The following is a 17,766-nucleotide window of genomic DNA, read 5'->3' as shown; positions in this document are numbered from 1 at the left end:
AGTACCACCACGCGGCCACTTCGACTATAAACGGGACGAGGTTCGGAGACAAGCTGTAGAATAATGCCGATGCATTGTCTACGAAGGAAGAGCTGGCGGAAGCTATTGCCAGGGCCTAGTCACAGGCAACACGCCGGAGCTTGGTGCCAGACCAGTGGCCATCAGTGGACGGAGACTATGCACGCCTTCGCGCGATATGAACGCCTTTGCACAGAAGAGCAGAGCACCTTGCGAGAAAACCGCTATCAACAAATTATATTCGAGTTTCAAGGCATGTCCGGAAGAGAATTCAGAAGTACATGAATAAGCACGCATTACAGCGTTGGAGAGAATTATGTTCTAAGCTCGACTGCCGCAAACCGCTGACTCGCATTGGCAAGTTTTCCGAAGTGTGAGAGCAACACCGAGTCAACCTTATTCTTTTTTATAAATACCTCTCCAGCGTGGCGTCAGTGAATTGGACAGAGCTGTCGAATTTCGCGCCAAGATTACAGCCTCCCTGAGCTCAGCAGTGATTTCAGAAGTCCTGACTGATTGGCTCTCCAATGCGAATGCTATACTCATGGATGAAGTATTCACTGTGCACGAGCTAATCACAGCGTTAGCGTCCGTTAACCTGCCTTCTTCGCCAGGCGCCGATGGAGTTAGATACTCAGTTTTGCGGCAGTTCGGCAGTAACGCCCTCCGGCAACTGCTTACCTTCTTCAACAAGTCGTGGCACACAGGCCGCGTGGAAGCAGGCAGGAAAGCTGCTCGCATAGTAGCGGTCCTCAAGTCTGGATAACCAGCGACTGATATCAATTCTCGCCGCCCTATTGCTCTACTAAGTTGCATAGAGAAGGTAATAGAGAAAATGGTGCTGCAGCGACTCGACTGGGACCTTGAGGACCGAGAAGTGTATATACCCCAGAGATGTAAGGGTTCAGAGATGACACAAGTAGCATAAACAACGTCACTGCTTTGGTGAGGGACATTCATCGGCAAAAGGCTGCAAAAAGTATCACAATAGCTGTCTTCCGTGACATCAAGGCGCCTTTTGACAGCGTCGCTTATGAAGCTATTCTCAAGACAATGACGTTTGTAAGAGAGCGTGGATTTGCATTTGCAGTAGCGGAGGGAGGATGACAATTTGCAGAATCGGCAGGTCTATATGACCATAAATGAAGGTGACACAAAGGGGCATGAGATCACATAGGCCATCCCTCAAGGCGACGTTTTAAGTCTGGTCCTTTTTAGCATTGGCCTTATCCTCATCACAAAAGTCCTACCACGGGGTGTCAATATATCTCTCTATGATACATTTGGTCTGGGCTTCTGGCAAAAACTGATCAAGTATACGATACAAACTACAGAAAGCTCTTCCTGCAATTCCAAAGTTCCCCATTACCTGCCGGCTGTTAATTTTACCCGAAAAGAGTGCCGCAGTTGCTTTTGCGCAGAGTGATGTATCCCGCTATCTCTGCTCATAAATGACGCAGTATTACTGTACGGTCGCACTTATAAATTTTTGAAAAAATATTAACATCGATCACTATCTTGGGACCCCCGTATCCATAACCCCCGAGAACGACTTACGCCGATTTTCCAGATGTTGACCCGAAAAACATGGAGCTGCTCAGTGCTTTCGATATTGCAACTTTATCTGGCATTTTCTCTTTGCCTTCTGCGGCAAAGCCTACCAGTGTTGATTAGTTTGTCTAAGACGAAGTTCAGAGTGCTAGAGAGTGCATAGGCCCAAGTTCTACGCATCTGCTGGGCCTTCAAAGGTGCCCATCTACGAATGGAACTGTCTGCGAAGCAAGATGCATGTCAGCCCGGACACTCCAAGCTCAAGAGTTTCTTCGCAACAGCCTCCGCCACGTACTCCGTGTGCTGACGATCCTCTGGCACAGGTGTCTTCCTCTCATGTGCGGAGACTCCTAACGGCAAACTATTAATGCCTAAGCAATCCTGAATATCCGCCGTGGAAGTTTCACGGTGGGATATATGCGTCACCGTACAAGGATCAGGCACAAAAATTCTCTCTGCCTGAGCTAGCCTTGCGGTACTTCACGCTGGAGCACATCGGCTCACGTTTTATGGACCACATTCAGGTATATACACACGGGTCCGCGACGTCTGACTCGGCAGCTATTAGAATGTGGATTCCTTCGGTGGGACTAAGTGTAAACGACAAAGTCAGCCGCAAGACGACATTCACCTTCACTGACTCAACTCCTATAAGTGCGGCCCTCCTTTACATCACCAATATTCCCGCTCGGCAATGAAGGATTTTCGTCGACTAAGGGCCTGCCTTAAAAGCACTGATCAAGTCATTCCACCACCGCAGCCAACTGGTGCGCGAGTTAAACTTATTCTACACAGTTGAACTGCGAGGCGGCAGCCGAATCTCGCCTCAGTAGCTCCCACGTCATTCCGGCATCCAGGGAAACGGCGTCTCTCACGCAGCAGCGAAAAGGCGCAAAATGAGCTTGTGTCTGTTCTAATCCCGTATACCAGACAAGACGGAAGTACGGCCGTCTGTGCACTGGGAGGAAAACTGCCGCTGCCAGCTTGGCAGGACCCTCTTAGGATACCCTTGCCTCTGAATGCGATTGGCCTTCAGTGCAACTTCCGTTTGCCGCGAGGCCTACCAAAACAAACGGCGGGTGTCCTTCACCGACTACGCTTGCACGTTGACTTCACTGGTAGTTTTTTTGTTTAAAATAGGCTGGGTAGACTCGCCATAGTGCTCTCTGTGCTCTGTGAAAGAAGGCTTACCACTTATCTTGTGCTCCCAAAGCGAAACATCGAAAAGAACCCTAGCGCGACGGCTACGCGGCAACTTTTCCGCACTGCACCACTTTCTTAGTCTGTGGCAAAATCACGACGACGCGGAGCAAGGGACATAGGATGTTTCAACTTTGTTGTCTGGCTCGGGATTACCCGAAGTTCTTTAACTTTGAGATCCTCAGGTTTTCTTTCTCCTCATGCTGTGAACTTTTTTGACATTCCGAACTAACTTCCATCTCCCTCTTATACGTTGTTACTACGTGCTTCTTCCCCCTTTCTTTTCTTTTTTCGCCTCCCCATGTTCATTGCATCTGAAGTAGCAAGCACTGCAGTTTGCGGGGCGAAACTTTTCAGTGTTCCTTGAAGCTCTCTCTTTCTCTTTCTCTCTCTCTTTCTCTCTCTCTTTCTCTTTCTTTCTCTCTCTCTCTTTCCCTCTCTCGCTCTGTTAGTCTGCAACAGATTATGGTCTCCTTTCTCCCTCTCCTACGCCTCAGGCTTTCCTCGTTCACTCTCGCTGCTGCTATAATTAAGGCATTGCCGATTTTATCAACTCCATTTTCTGCGCTCACGCTCGTGCGCCAGCTGGTGGAACAGCGCGCAACTTGCCTTTTCTAAAAAGGCATTGCACAAAATGCTGTCCTACGGTGCTATCAGCACTCCACTAAACAGACGTCCATCGGAGTTTCGCAAAAAATATGCCGCAACTGGCACTGTTCTGCTTTCCATGACGTAACGTACCTTAAGGTAACATTACAAAACGAACAGACACTGCGTTAATTTGGGGAGCGCGTTTGTTTTTTTTAACTTTCGTTAGAACCTATGGGTTACGTTTTTCTTGTTCAAATACATTTGCTTCCGTCGGTTAACTACGGTCATCTTGCCGCAAACTCGTCTGATACGTTTTTTTTTTCATTTTGCGTTTCATAAAGTGTATATTCAATGATCTATGACAGTAGGTATGGTAGTTTCAAACGATCTTGCCAAAATATAGTTTTTGAAGAATTGGCTCAAATTTTTGTCGGGTTGTTGAATCGAGTAACAAAGAAACAGGGCAATGACTACTCGGTCAAAAATTAGCCTTGAGAATGTGTATGGTAGTGCTCGAGCGGAAGGAACACCACTTGGTTATCCGTCTTCGAGCGTATAATTAACTGCAATGTCGCGGTTACTAGCTGTGTTTCAGCCTCAGCGGCTCGCGATAGGGACAGATGCTGCTAAAACTCACCTGCTTTCCTCGAAGGACAACCCGAGCTGATGAAGCGGTTTGCAACTCGTCATGAATACCTTATACAAGTTTTCTTCAATGAAAAGACTGTTTTGTCGAAATAACGATAGTACCGACTTCAAACAAAATTTAATGTGTCTTTCTAAAGAAATTGGAGAAAACTGCGAAAGCTTTGTAACATCGGAACTGCGTGAGAAGTGCTTAAAAGAAACATCGTTATAAAGGCTCTCTGTATTCGCCGAAGGGGCATCCAATCGATTACCAAACTTTCAAAGATCTGAATCGCAAAAGGAGAACGCAAAAGGAGAACGCCAGGAAAATGAATCGCAAAAGGAGAAGGAGGAGAATTTTTCGCGCACGAAATAAACTCCTCAACTAGCGTTCTAAATGCATACCGTTACGTGGTTTATGAGGTAAAGAGATACTTCTGTTCTGCTTTTTCATGATGGATGCGCGTACTGTCTTATCTGGAACCGCTACTTTATCGCGATTTTCAAGTAACCGTCTCGACACAATACAGTCAAACCCGTTTATAGCGAACTGCAATATGCACCGCGATTAGTTCGATATATCCAATAGTTCGATATAGCCGAACCCGCTTATAACGAGCTTATTGTTACGAGTTCGCAATCCGCGAGAGCCCCCCGCCCCCTCCCCAACTCTGCCATCCGCGTATGCAGAAACGAACACACTACAGTAACCATTTCCAGACCAAAATAATCAATTTATTGCAAGTATCAAAGCTACTTTCCGCCTTAACTGCCCTCGTTGCAAAAAAAAAAAAAAGGGGGGGGGGTATTTTTGTTTCCACTTTCGTTTTGGCGGCTTCAACTAGCATAGCATTCTTTACACGAAACATTGTTTGCACCAGTTCCGAGTCCGTGTCCTGAAAAATCTAAGAAGCATTGGCGGAGCACATCGACGGCCGAAAGCGCTTCATTATAAGCGTCGGACGGATTTCACTGGCGACATCATCTCGAACGTTGGCGAGCTCTTCCCACAGTTCACCGATGCTGCATGCTGTCTTGGTCCGCACTCACTGACTGGGCGGATTCCGTCGCGAGTCCCGCGCATCGGAAACAGTTCCGGAAAGTATTGGGCGTCACGTCGCTCCGTGCGAGGCGCAATGCCTCAGTCGCGGCTCTTGCTCCGTGGTCGCGGCCAATCCACATCTCAATCGCCGCTCCGAGATCATGCATTTCGGCGGCCATTCTAGGCGCCCAGAGTTCGATATATCGGATGTGAACTTCGTTATAAGGAATATGTTTCCCATGTATTTCCGTAACTGAAATATTTTTGTTCGATATATAGCATAATTCGCTCTATCCGGGTTCGTTATAGCCGGGTTTGACTGTAGAAGCCTGTTTTCACGCCCCTGCCGTCTGTCCTGAGCTCTTATCAGAGCTTTTCAATCGACCAACCTGTCTATGGGGAAATGCATAGGTTTTTTGACTGGACGCTCATCGATCCGACTAAGAACGCAGTCGCTTAATAAAGTAGACATTGCAGAAAACACATCAGGCATTGGTCACTCACCTCTACTGTCTGGCGACGTCTCTATGACGTCACAGGAACTAGTTTGTGCGATGGGCGGCCTGCCGAAGCCACGGTCAAGAAACACGAATGAGCGATTTCAGTAGTTCCTCTAGCTTGGTTTCATCGTATCCCTTGCATGCTAACATGCAATTAAAACACTGATAAAGAATGTTTTAGTGCTTGCTTTTGTTGCGTCACTCCTGACAATATTACGTCACTCTAGTGGGAAATTTGAAATATTTTCAATATTTTTTTCCCTTTTTTTCACAAAAACAGCGATTGTGTCTCTAATGGAGCTGACTGAGTTACCGAAGGCTGGTTCTTTCAACATGAACAAAGTTGTATTTAGTCGTCATGGCAAGAAAAATATCAGCTTTGAACCTGTCTGTGCAGGTCTGCAACTCGTGAATCAACTTGAAAGCTCATTATTATGGAACCAATAAATGGCTCATCGAGCTAGGAAGCCAGTTAAAACGCGAAGAGTCCTCCAATAAAACCTGAATCAAAGTCAAAGTCCAAAATCCAAAGTGCTGCGACCCTGTCAGAATGACGCAATTAGATAGACGTCAAGTTCAAAACGCGACAAACACTGGTTCGATTCCGACCTTAGGAAGCGTTGTTTTTCTTGAGGAGATGGATTCGCCTTTCAATACCAATATTTTTACCTCTACCAGCCAACGATTCTTTCGCGGCGTGCGGCGTGCGGCGTGCGGTGCGAATGCGGCGGATGCGGCGGCGGGAGCGGAGGGGGGGCGAGGGGGGGTTCACTCACGGAGCACACTGTAGATGATGCCGCGAATTTACCAGCGTTCCCCGCGCAGAGGTGCCGGTGGGAGCGTCGGCGGAATGGCCTTGTCATCTGCTTTAGCGACCGTTGTTTTGGGCCGGTTTTGGCACATCTTCGCGTCCATAGCGTGCTTCTTTCGCACGGCTTGATTAACTTGTTCGACAGCACCTTCTGGGAAACCCGGACCCGACGACGGAATGAAATGGTCACACGGCAAAGATACGTTAAGGATTGGTTTGCAGGGCGGGAAAACAAAATGTAGAGACCGCATACAGTCATTAGAAACGCTACCTTTGGCGCATTGCTCGACACGCATGGGACTCCGTTTTCTAAATTGGTGAATGCCAATTAGGTTGTGTTTTGGATTTACCGGCTGGAGAGAGGCAGGGCACTTTTTGGCGCAAATTCCATGCAACGGCTGGCAGAATCTCTGGCTTCAATCTTTGCACAGCCACGTGTGTGAATTCAAGTGACGTCGCATTGCCAATTGGTTGTAGTGTCGTTTACACCTCTGCTTTCCAACCACCTTCACAGCGTGGATTGGAGCAAATTTTTTTCGGAACCCAAGCTACGAAGTTGGCTTTCTTGCAGTGCCTCTTGCGCGACGAACAGTGAGGCATGGAAAGCCTTGCCTTAAAAGGTGTCGTCGGTATTGGAAGCCGCGAAGCCGCACACACTCGGCGGCGAAGCGTTCCCTCGCTTGGCCTCGAGCGCTATAACGAAATCACAAATATAAGACAGTGCTGCCAGACGACGCCGGCGCATGCGCAGAGCCGCATGTTAAGAGGAGAGTAGCAGCTGGGAATGTGGTGGCGTTGTTCCGTGGTGTTTCTCAGCGGCTCGCCATTTCAAGCACGCGTCCGCTGACATCGCAGAAAGGCGCCATAACCACCATTACTAGCTCGCGCACAACTCCAATGGGAATTCAGCGACGTTCAATTGGACAGCGGCGCTTTCGCATTCACAAGCACAGTAAAACCCCTTTAATTCGGAATTTCGGTCAATTCGTACACGGCGTCTAGTTCATTCAAATTCTGCACATTAGTATGGCTACCGACTCTAATTAATTTGTACAGATTCGGCCGCATTTCGGTTAATTTGGACTCACCACCGAGTTCGGGGCCACCGCCACCTGGCTTCAGCTAATTCGGATTCGCAGCTGAAATCAAAGACTCTCCTGGAACACTTCGAGACAGAAAGAGAATTAGAACGAGCTTGTGCACACCTTGGAGGCGCGAAAGAAAAAAAAGACGCATGGCACTGGTTAACAATGAACTGAAAGATCGGATGCTGAACGCTGTGGACATCTGTTTAGCCGACTACCACGACGATCACGGGTTTGTCTTTTCTTCTCGTTCTTTTGTGTCGAACACTCTTGTGTAATTGTGTCAGCAAACGCCAATCACTGACTTTTAAAAAAACGAAAGTCTGGTGGTATTGAAAGCATTTTTCGTTTGTTATCACCGTAGTCCCGATAATTGAGACACTGGGTTGATTGGGACATTCTCTCCGGTCCCTTTAAATCCAAAGGAGGTTCTACGGAGTTCACCAATTTACGAATTAACGAGGTTTTAGGGTAATAACAATGTCTTAGGTAATCTTGTAATTTCTAACAGCACAGCTGTACTTGAACTTGCCTTGAAAACAGCATTTGCTGGTATCGTGTGACGCTCTCCCTGGAGAACGTTCCTCGCCTCGCAAAAACCGGTTCCCAGTAGAAAAAAAATCTTTAAAAATGCAAAATTTTCCACGAACTTCGTGTTTTGAGTTAAGACGGCTATATGGCCACTGAAAAAAACGTATTGCCCGTAATGCGTTGACGTTTAGAGCTGAAGCCGTCTTTAGAAGACTGCGTGTAAGCTTGGGCCTCTTTAGCTAGCTTTTCCACATTGTGTGTTGCAAAGTGAAACAAGGCCACCTACTGAGGGAGTATGATTAGAGAAAAAAGTGCTATTCCCTTGCGTTATCGGAAGAATCTCAAAACAAGTTAAATGAAAATTAGTTGCTCAGACGACTGTGCCAATACGCGGAGTTCAACTTACTTGTCCTGATTGCTTAGCTCCCAGAGTTGGAGTAAACCAAAGAAAATTACTGTCAGCTGTCACTTTGTTTGGGCATACGTATATACGGAAAAAGTATGGTGGTAGAAAACGGCTGTAACTGCTGCTTTACCGAAACTCTCCGAAACGAATTGTACGACAGGTGGGCCGTTACGAGGACCCTAACTTTACGCAACGCAGCTTCGGCGGTCATCCTCCTTCACAGAGTGAAAGGGAGCTGAATGTTTTAGGGGCGAAGCTCCTAAAGCCATGGGTCTGTCCATCCCTTGTGTCTCGTGGTACGTGACCGCCGCATGCTTTCGGAGATGTCGCAAAGTGGGCCGCGTTGCACGCGCAAGAACCGGCTGCAACCGGCAGCGCAAACTCGGCACCGGGAGCGCGAGCTTGTCTGTGTTCGCCAACGGAGGCGCGAGCGCACGTGCACTGCGAGGGGGAGATTACGCAAGAGATCACGCCACGAACGCAGGCAGTCGTTCTCGGAGATCGAACGATACGCAAGGACCTTTGCTCGTTTCCTCTCGTCTTGTTCGGGCACAAGTTCGCCCTAAATAAAAGTTCTTTCTTTACCATTGTGTCCCACCCTACGTGAAAAATTGTGGTAGAGGTGCGGGGTAGTCCTCGATGGCGCGGGGCCTTTCACCAGGTCTGGGCCTGGGAGCATTGACTCCGAAAATAAAAGTTGATTTGTACAATGTACGCACACAGTCTTACGTCTTTCTTAATGATGTAATGGGCGAACTTTCACGGGAGAGTTACGGTTACCGATGATCTCCCCCTCTCGAGCTTCGCCCCACTTATCATCATTCATTCCGTGGATATGGCGTGATTTTTTTTTGACGTTTTGAAGTTGAGTTTGCGTCACCAGCTCTGCCAGAATTAGGTGTGTGATGCATTTTTGAGTGCGATCCCACTGTTGTTGCGTAAAGGTTTCTTTTCCTGGCCCGACTTCGATGCGCTCGCGGTAGACCTGAGCAGCAGGGATAATGTCCCTACTATTGTTTTTTGTTTTCGAACCGTATTAAGTTCCCAGCGGAGTGGTTGTGTCTGAGGTCTGAGAATTTAAATTTCGCGAGTAAGGCTATTGCGCTATGACAGTGCATTATTGATGAGCATTATTGCGAGGTGAGAAGGGGCGCCCCTTCGGTGGGTCGTCAACGTGTATGTCAAGAGAGTAAAGTTTAAAGTCTTGATATGTTAGCGTTATTATGGTGTTTTCCTTTTCGAACACTTTTAGGTTTAGTTGGTCAATTTTAAGAGAAGCCTAACTCACAATCGTAACGTTTATCTTTGATGTCAGCTAATAAGAAAACACATGTTTATTTGCGTGAGGCGTTCTATCGCACAAGACGTTGTAAAAGGAACGCCCGGTGTGTGCTATGTGCTAATCGTAAGCCGAGACCGTCGAAGTCGCAGGCTGTTCATCACTTCATTATGGACCCCAAGCCTACTGTGCGTAATATTACTTGCCTGGGCAGTTAGAGCAGATTAGTAAAAATACGCGCAATTTTAACGACAAAAAAATCTCGCCATCTCCACGAAGTGAATGATAATGAGAGGGGCGAAGATAAAATGCTTATCCGTAAAACCGTGAAACATTCTCCCGCACATCACATAAAGACTCGACACGTCAAGCTTATCACCGCTTCGTTGACAAGCCCATCGACAACGCCCATGTTTGTGGTGATTATGTAGAGCTTGTTTGGGACGATGAGAATCTCCATGGGTAAGTTGGCGAATTCGGCGTGTGACATTTTAGCCACCTTGGCCGTCGCTTTCTGCAGACCGTCTTGTGTCACGTACCCCCGGTACGTGTCTTGAGCTTGCAGGCGACGAACGACAATCTCTTCTTCTTCCTCTCCTCCTTGTTGGGTAGCAACGAACGCGTTGAACGTTTTGACCTCTTCGGCCAATCTTTGGTTGGCTAATCGCAAGGGGGATCCTGCCACGATCATCATTAGTGTGCCGGATACAGCAGCAACGAGGGTTGGGACGGGGCCCGAGCAAGACGAGCTTCGCCCCTAAAAATTATTTGGAACTCAGGTGCGCATGTCTTCTCACTGGGATATGCATTTTTAGTTGATTCGTTATTAATGCACAACATTTTAAAAATAAGAACACTCACAAGTAGAAAATGAAGGTTTCCGAAAGCTTGGCCGGTTTGCGACTACGTTCACACCGCCCTCGTTTTGTTCGACTCCACACGTACTTGCGTGTTTGGTTTTCTCCGATTCCTTGGCGCAACGGTCTTGTCCTCAAGATAACTTACCGTTCCCCACTTGATAGTTCCCTTCTCTTCTGCTCTCATTGATTTATTATAGGGTTTAACTCGCCGACGCAACGCAGATGATGAGGCGGGCCGTAGTGGTGGGCTCCGGATTAATTTGGACCACCTGGGGATCATTAACATGCACCGAAATCTCGTGCACACGGGCGTTTTTTTTTCGCCGCCATCATAAAAGCGGTCGGCGCGACCGGGAGTCGAACCCGCGACCTCATGCTCCGCAGCGCGACGCCTTATCAACTGAGCCACCGCGGCAGGTTTGTCGTCATAATAGCGGCACCGCGTATACTCCAGGGCTGAAACTTCCCTGGTCATTCATTTCTACTTAGGGAATTGCTGATAATTTTTCCCTTTGATATTATAACTGCAAAATACTCGTATAGTTTGCGTTACACGCTCATAGTGCCACAAGAAAAAAAATCAGACATTCCTAAATAACATTGTTGGCGCCACAAATGTTCTTAATGGGGTTTTTTTGTATGTCCCTGTGCAGTTGATACTTTACTTGTATATTTCGGCGACGTCTTCTTTGCATATCTATGAATGTCAAATTGGAACTTCACTATTGAAAGTTCTGCAAGGCGTTTGCGGTTCACCAGCAGCCATCGTAAGAGTACGCTACCCTGCCTGCCGGTGAAATAAGGACGCGGAAAGCAAGGTTTTCAAAATTTCGCATTTAAATTTATTCTGATTGAAAAGAAAAAAAAAACACATTAAAAAAACATCGCTCACACTCTTTCATTAAAAGCGCACTGTCGAGTAACCTGCTCAGAAATCGCGATTTCTCTTTCATTGTACCGGCACATTCATACACATTGTTACAGCACCCAAAGTCGTAACACAGAGCGTGACAGAGAGTAGTTGTGTTGGAAGAAAAAGAATCATAATTTGAGGGACATTTGTAGTTAAAAATTAGGCATCAGATACTTTTTAGCATAGAGTTTCCTAAAGAGAACACAACTTGAGCCCGTAGTTGCACCAATTCAAAACTTCTTAAACACATAACTGAACCCTTGAAAGTAATTGTTAGGTTCCACTTTCACCAACCTTTATGTGGAAATGGCATTGTAGCAGGCAGGAAAATATTGTATGGCTTGCAGATACATACTTAAACTTCATACCACTTAAACATATCATAACGTGCAGGAAGCGATGTGAAGAGGCTCTCTTTCTTTGTGTTAATATAGTGGGTTGCCAAACAAAGCAGCATTTTTCCTCACGAAACGCCGCTATTACGGGAAACACGCTACTTCAACTTTTCGATGACGTTCTTCGTTCCTTTCGATGCATCGCATTAGGCTGCAGTCGCAGTTTACTAGCGCAGGCATTTTTGTTCTACACAGTACCAAACATGTGATATAACGGTAGTTTTAGAATGTAATATCTTCCCCCCTAAAATAAAACAAACCCCTATCACAAAAAAAGATATCCTTCAATTTTTCCAAACAAATTACGCATAGTGTGCCCAGAAAAGCATTGATCATGTGTTCATCAACCATTCAAAGGGGGATACATTAATGCAATTACGTGAATCTCACCCAGTAGTACTTGTGATTGGCGTTTCTATAAGGCATTCGAGCTTTGTATGGATCCTGTCTTGAAATATTTTACTGTTTTCATGGCCTTTTATATGGCGATTGTATGAACCATTAGTCTCGTGATTGAAGTAGATAAGCTATAACCTGAAGGTTATGTATACCATATTCAAGCATGGTGTCCGGCGTGGTATCCGTCCTGTGCAACGTCAGTCATTCCAAGTTAGCAATATACGCCCCAGTTTTCACGGTGGGCTAAGGCTTAACGCCCAGTAAATGGTTACCACAATGACGGCGGAAAAAAAATTGCAGAACTGACTGAAATTAAATTAAGCTAATGTGTTTTTATTTGAAGTCTGTTTTGTCCTTGAATTAGTGATGATAAATAAACACTTTCCAGGAGAACATAAAATGTAAGACGGCGCCGCGATTTTACTCATTTAAAAGTTGTATCTGTGCTGAAAACTATAGTTTTTCTTGCAAATATTTGAAGGGACAATTGCCGTCGAAGCCATCACAATTCTACATATTCACTAATCAAAGCCCAGTCATTGACACCAATCTCACTCTTACAAATATACGAGAATAGTCTAAGCCAAATTCAATACAAGCATTCAACACATTCCGGCCACATACGACCTGCAGTGACATTTCATTTAAAAAAACAATTACATGACATGGTTAGCATATAAGCTTGCCCGTATTAAGTGCTAGGGCAAACACAAATAGAGAAAAATACAACGACCTTAAAGTGGTCACGTACACACACCTACGGAGTCTAAACCCTTATTTACTGCACTGCGACACAAAAAACACACAACCCCAGTCATACACTTACGTAAAATGGGGCCTTTCACTCCGAGCCGATTACAATGCAGCGACTACGGAGTACACTTCCTTTCGTATCCCAAGGGAAATAGAAACTCTTTCACTCGGAACACTCTTGTAAGACACTACATCACAAATATGAGCATTTTGTTTGTCTTTCGCAAGACACACCATCGCTGTTTGATAACATTAAATAACTCATCTCCCCATTGCCCTTGCCTTTTATATCTTTTACGACGCCATAGTTTCACAATATTGAACCCTACCGGGCAAAGAGTCCGAACTCTTGGACGACATCAAAGATCACAAAGATGATGATCGCGTTCATCGCTGACGCACCTAGTTCTGGTGGCTCAGAAAGCCGTGACGACAGTGTTTACGCGCGCGCCATCGCTTCGAAGATTAAAACTTCTAGGCAATCTTCTCACTCACGGTGACAGCACTCCGTGCCGAAACACTGACGCTTGTAGACTGTCTTGTCAGTTTTCAAGGCATTTTAAGTTCACGCGCACAGCGCGTAAGGAGTTGGCGCGAGGGAGATAGGGGGGAGCGGGGAATCACGCGGTGTTCGTGCTAAAGGCAGGGCGACCTCATAGACTTGATGACGTAGATGTCCGCCACCCCGTCATCAGTGTAGGCTGGAGGCGGCGACACGTCATTACGTCTAGTTCTTGAGGACAGCGTGCTCGTTAGCGTCCCTGGCGTTATGCCCGTGGCGGGCATCATGGACATGACGACGTCGATCGGAACGCCGGTCGTCGTCGTGGTCGCCACCGCTGTCTCCTGTGATTCTGGACCGTCGATGGCGGGGTCCAGAATCGAATGCCAGGGTCAGCTGTCCGGACTTTCCAGCTGCATGTCGTCAGCAGGAACGCGCATGCGCGGTTCTTCCTTGCTCTTTTCCTTCTTCCGGCACCAGAGCAGAACCGCCGCTAGCGTCGCGCAAACCACGACGAAGCCAGCGCCGGCTCCGAGCGCGACGTAGAATGTTGGGAACCGCCTACAGTGCTCAGGTTTCTCGTCGTGTCCGGAAGGACAGTGTACGGTACCATCACACCAGAGCTCCGGAGATATGCAGGCGCTCAGTTCTGGGCACTCGTAGAGGCAGTTGACGTTGCGCAGTGTGAGCCCCGACGAGGTCTTGAGGAAGGGTCGCGTCACCTCGAGCCATCGCAGCCGGAACTGCGCGGCTTGGAAAGCGACCACCTCGATGACGACGCGGTCGGCGAGGGCATGGTGTTGTCGCTCGGACGTCTCGTTGTACCACGAGGCCGAGAAGATGTCGAAGTCCGTTGACGAGGACAGCGACGTCTCCTCGTGAATGCCGCCGGAGCAGACAACGGCCACAGGCTGCATGATGCCGTCGGCGTACACCACAAACCTGCGAGGGTGAACAGAAAAAGACAAAGTTTACTCTTTTTTGTTCGCCACTCCGCGGATCTCGGACCGTTATGCGTCCAACTCTAATACAAAATTGGGTTGATAACAGCCAGTAGATACAACTGGATGGCAAATTAGCTGAACTTCAAAAGAGGACATGTGAGATAAAGAGTATATAAGAGGCAGTTCGTAGAAATTATTTGAAAATTACCTCGACACTAAAAGAGGACCAATGAGAGAAAAAACACACAGGGCCGGCTGGTACTTCACTCTAGACAGGAAATCACACCCTTTAGCGCCTTGATGTATACTTCCAAATTTTCAAGGATAAATATTAAATCCAATGCTGCGTAGATTTGGTTGAAAATAAATGGGTGCTGTGTTTGTTGGCTCCCTCCTGTGCATTAATTTTTTAAAGCGAAACTTTCTTACCGGGATCGGTGGCGTTCCGTTTAAAAAAACAATGTCTTGCCTCATAGACCAGTTCGTCAAACGAAAGGCTCTGATAAAATTTCTGGACACACGGCATGTTCGTGAAACTGGGCTTCCACTGTGGTACTGAAAAATTGCGATAGAGAAACGGTTCTAGAACAGACATGAAGATGGTGTACAGCAGAATACCGTTATCCCATAAACCACGTATAGATCGTTTTCGATCGTTCCTAGATGCGATTACTTAGTGTGCGGAAAATCGTTGCATGGGCTCGTTCTTAGTTTTGCAATTTGAGTTTCTGAAGGTTTGACGATCTATTGGAAGCACTTTCAGGGAAGGTTGGATGCTCTTGTAGCTTCCGCGCTTCTCTCAAAGTCTTTCAGAATGGTGGTGATAAATTTTTACTGTCCATAACCTGCATCACGCGAACATTTTTCTTCTAGGTGTGCTAGCACATATTGTTAATTTTTACTGAAACTAAACCAGGCAAGCCAGTGTTTTACTGAAAAAAGCTGCTAAATATTAATGCTTGCAGGAATGAGTAACAAGCTGCGTACAAACCTGTTTCCTGATTCAGGGCACCCGCGGGAGCCATCACGACCCTGGAACTTGAGGTACAGGTACTTCCGCGGTGCTGCCTCGATGAACCATCGGCATCGCAGTGGCAATTCTTGCTCAGCCACGCTTTGAGGGGCCATGAAAGTCAGCTCCCCTTGAGACCCATTTCGTAGTTCCGTGCTCGTGTCGCAGGATGTCGCTGGCCGAAACTCGTACGTGGCTTCGAAGCCGTAGTTATTGAAGTCCTCCAGAGACGACATTCCACTAATCGTGAACGTAAGCGTCACGTTGTTGCCCACTGACTCAATGAGGATGGGCTTGCGAGGCTGAGAGGTGACGTTGCAGAAGCATCCGATTGGTGTGTACGTGTCGCCCCAGTGATCCATGACGTGCAAGAGTGACAGGCGGCTAGACGGCCGACCGGTGACTCGGCAGTTGTACCGCTGGGTGACCTGGTCGTAGTAGTGTTCGCACCCCGACGTGGGTAGGTTTAGAGTGACTAGATAAAGTCGCAACTTCTCCGAGGACATGCCGGAGTAGTAGTACGAACAGGTAACATTCTCGCGACCTCCGCGGCCATAAAGAAACACGTTCTTGGGAGACGACACCACGCCGAACTTGGAGCTACTGCTCTGGAAGTGTCTGTGACACGGTCCGTGCCGCGGTCCCATGTCAGCACCCTGTTGTTCGGTGTCTACGAACTCGTAACGGGCAGAAAATGAGCTTCTGCGAACGGGCAGCTCTACGGTCTTGTAGAAGTGCTGTTGGAGCAAAAGCTCGGGTCCACTGGACAAGTACGACTCGTCCGGGTGTCGGCATGGCCGCAGTGGTATGTACTGGGGGTACTCCGCGGCCCTGGCGCAGATTCGGGGTGAGTTCTTCTCGCAGAAGCGGTACGCCATTCCCCCGGAATCCGGGGCAGGGCTGGAGCTGATGACGTCACTCGAAGTGTTTCCAGCTGGCCGGGAAGAGGGAGACGGAACGTCCAAGACTTCGACGCTGGATACGTCGCACTTCTCCTCACTGGCCCAACGGTGTTTGTCCTCAACGAAGTACGACAAGAAGTAAATCCAAACGCGGTCGGTCGGAGATCTGCCGTAGAAGCGGAATCGACAACTCGTGTTGGGCGGCAGCGTGTGGGCTGGCGTGTGAATCAACCCCCTGCGCTCCGCCTTGCCATCGATGTGGAACTCGCATCGGCCTTGGCCCAGCTTGAATTCGTCAACGTCCACGAAACGGACCTTAACGTTGAGCTCTAGTCGCGAACTGTGCATCTGCTGAGCCGCCACACTTCGGAGCACGACAGTAACTTCTGGTCCACTGGAGACCACTTCCGGCAGCACTCCGGTACCGCAGAACTCACTCAGAAGCGGCGAGTTATCCGCGCTGGGCCCGTCATAAATTCGAACCATGTCACCCAAGCAATCGACGGTGAGCGCCCTCTGGGAGAAGGTCGTGGCAGTGCTCCTGCCCGTGTAAATAGCGATCTTGTACTCATTGTCCTGGTACAAAACAATTTGCGCCTGCTTGCCAGGCGGAGCCACCATCTGGCGCACTGTGAATGTGCAGGTGAAGTTGCGCAGGTAAAAGCCAGGGAAGTTCGGAGAGCGTATCTTGCATTGCTTCCGGTCGCAGTGCTCGAACACCCTGTCACAGTACGTTCCTGCGGTGGCAATACCGACGTCGTGAGGGCTTTCGGCTGTGCCATAGCGCGTGCGTGCAGGCCGCTTGGGGTGGAAGCGGAAGGTTAAATACAGGTTGAAGCTGTACGCGTGTAGAGAAGCACGGCTAGGTACGGCAACGACCAGTGTGACGTTGTTCCGGTCTGAGAAGAAAGTGGCACCGCCTCCCCCACTTCCACCTCCGCCACCACTACTTCCGCTTCCGGCACCAGTGGACGCCATGTCGCCGCAGAAGTGACCGAACTCCGGCTCTCCGCCATTGCCGTCGTACAGGGAGGTTAGGTGGGGAGTGGCCGGTTCCCCGCGCACTGCTGACAAGATCTGGCTGAAACCTCGAGTCTGCGGGGTCCTTGTGATTGGTGCCGACGCTGCGGGCTCGATGACCTGAAGGTGGCCGTTAAAGCATGTCGCCGACTGGTTCCTGCACGTACACAGAAGGCGACGGGAACAAGCACCCATTAAAAAAATTGAACATAAAACGGCACGGTGTGTAGTTATTTAGTCTCTTTCAATGTCTAGCCCACCGAGCTGTAGCTAACGACAGCCTGGATTAATTCGCCGCTAAGTTCGTGTAGAACCTAGCCTGACAACATAGCCAGCTGAACATTCGTTCTTGTAATTCTTTATTGAGTTTAGTGTAGTTGAGAGGAACACACTGCACTTGGTCCATAAGCTCCACAAAGCTGGTA

At 48.1% G+C, this 17,766-nt stretch overlaps 1 protein-coding gene across 1 annotated transcript in view; it reads right to left on the bottom strand.

Moving 5' to 3' along the window:
• Window positions 1-11,335: 11,335 nt before the first annotated feature.
• LOC144138576 (uncharacterized) overlaps window positions 11,336-17,766 on the bottom strand; it is a 113,793-nt gene continuing 107,362 nt past the window's right edge. The window contains exons 4-5 of the mRNA XM_077670927.1: window positions 15,399-17,498; window positions 11,336-14,405 (exon numbers count right to left, since the gene is read on the bottom strand). Of these exons, the coding sequence (XP_077527053.1) occupies window positions 13,856-14,405; window positions 15,399-17,498 (2,650 nt within the window). The 3' untranslated portion in view covers window positions 11,336-13,855. The remainder of the gene's footprint in view (window positions 14,406-15,398; window positions 17,499-17,766) is intronic.

This window comes from Haemaphysalis longicornis, unplaced genomic scaffold, assembly GCF_048455015.1.
Source record: "Haemaphysalis longicornis isolate Haplotype H1 unplaced genomic scaffold, Haemaphysalis longicornis Haplotype H1 scaffold_5, whole genome shotgun sequence".
In the NCBI taxonomy this organism is placed as follows: domain Eukaryota; kingdom Metazoa; phylum Arthropoda; class Arachnida; order Ixodida; family Ixodidae; genus Haemaphysalis; species Haemaphysalis longicornis.
This window is presented reverse-complemented; position numbering and strand designations above follow the sequence as displayed.